We start from the raw sequence: 1767 nt of genomic DNA, 5'->3' as shown, positions 1-1767 counted from the left end.
TGATTGAGCTACCAGATTTAGTTACGAACAATGGAGCCAGTGATCCACATTTAATTCAAATCACCGTTCGTCGGCACCACCGCAGCGCTTTTACTACGTACCGTTGCGCAGTGTAACACGACACGACAAGAAACATATTCTACCATGCTTTTGATTAAAAGTTCACGAACACGTTCTCCACCGTCAGATGGAATCTAAGGCAAAATGAGGTGGGGGCGCACGATAATAGAGGAGGGACACGCGTAAATTGAGGCATTGATGAGGCACAGCTGTAAACCAGTAAGGTACCAGCTTTGGCGCTTACACCATGTGACTCTGTATCTTCTGTCCCCTCCCTAACACCAAATTATAACTTCTTCACTCTCCACACTTCACTCTCTCTTCCCATGGCTTCTTCTCTTCCTATTCTCACCCTTTCCTTCTCCCTCGCCCTCTTCCTATGCTTCCTCTTCACCCACCACGGTGGCGTCCACGCGCAGATCGAAGAGTCTGGCCTTAACCTCATGTCCGACGCGTTGGACTGGCCGACCACAATGTCACTCTACGATGATCTTGACGAAGACGAGGAAGAAGATGTCGAGAGCGGTTTTAGTCGGAGATCATTGTTCTGGCGTCGAATGAAGTACTACATCTCCTACGGTGCTCTTTCTGCCAACAGAATCCCGTGTCCTCCTCGTTCTGGAAGATCTTACTACACTCACAACTGCTACAAGGCGCGTGGACCCGTCCATCCCTACTCCAGGGGCTGCTCTGTCATCACGCGCTGCCGGAGATGACTTCGGATCTCATCACACGCGCCTCAGATCGCAAATAAAAACCGCTGTTTAGGATGCTCTTTGTTTAGTCTAGTAAGCTTGGTTAGTTGTCTAAGCAAGTCAATTGTTGTCGTGTTTGAGTAACGGTTGGGATTGGGGTTTTGCATCATCTCGTTGCGCTGCGCTAAAGGATCTGCTTGCATTGCATGCTCTTTTTCTATTGCTTCTTTCTATTTATTCGTTTGTATAAACCCTAAAGTAATGAGAATATTGCAACTCTACACGTGGTGGAACCTTAAATGTGCTGTCCTTCTATTTCTATCTTTTTTATTTATCCATCGTTAATCAAACTCGTTGCTGTTGCCAGTTCTGTTTCCTGTTTCCCTTTCTCCTTCTTCTTTTTGTTTAATTTAAATTTGTTTTAGTTCATTGCTTTTAATACACGTTATTCAGGCACTAAAAAGTTATTGTTTTAAAACAGTTTTGGAAATTGATCCCAATGTTCTGATATTGTAATTTAATCATAAATTCGAGATGACACATACCTCCTACTCTACCATTTTCTTCTCATGTGTACTAGTTAAATGTGTATAAACTCATTTAATAAACTTAATTGGTATTTATAATTTATAATCAATATACAATTACATGAATATTTTTTTGTATTCGAGTCTACCAAAAAAATGATAAAAACAACTCATTAAAATATAGTTTCTTTTTTTGTCTTGTGATAATTCATTGGATATTGGATAACAACAGTAGTGTTGACGAAGAAAGTAAAAAGAAAGTGCAATGAAGAGGATGATTGAAGTCTATCCAATTGCTATCTGGTACAGTTGGGTACTTTTCTAGAATTGCAGTTAAGGGACCAAGAATTTTAAATTATTTGGCAACAACTTCCCTAACATTTATGATTTATCAATTCACCAAAATTGTCTATAACACCACTACTCCTCATAAATGCCACATCTTTCCCTTCATTTAACTGTCTGACCACACTCTTTTGGTGTTA

The 1767-nt window shown here is 40.5% G+C and overlaps 1 protein-coding gene across 1 annotated transcript; it reads left to right on the top strand.

The window, feature by feature from the left end:
• The first annotated feature begins 304 nt into the window (after positions 1 to 304).
• Positions 305 to 1125, top strand: RALFL34 (ralf-like 34). The gene has a single exon (XM_047304884.2). The coding sequence runs from the start codon at positions 387 to 389 to the stop codon at positions 774 to 776; it is 390 nt and encodes a 129-aa protein (XP_047160840.1). The 5' UTR covers positions 305 to 386; the 3' UTR covers positions 777 to 1125.
• Positions 1126 to 1767: the final 642 nt, after the last annotated feature.

Source organism: Vigna umbellata, chromosome 10, assembly GCF_029865625.1.
Source record: "Vigna umbellata cultivar VRB3 chromosome 10, Vumbellata_1.0, whole genome shotgun sequence".
Classification (NCBI taxonomy): Eukaryota; Viridiplantae; Streptophyta; class Magnoliopsida; order Fabales; family Fabaceae; genus Vigna; species Vigna umbellata.
This window is presented reverse-complemented; position numbering and strand designations above follow the sequence as displayed.

Excerpts from the sequence above, each read along its gene's own strand:
- RALFL34 (XM_047304884.2), top strand. The coding sequence starts at position 387 with ATGGCTTCTTCTCTTCCTATTCTCACCCTTTCCTTCTCCCTCGCCCTC.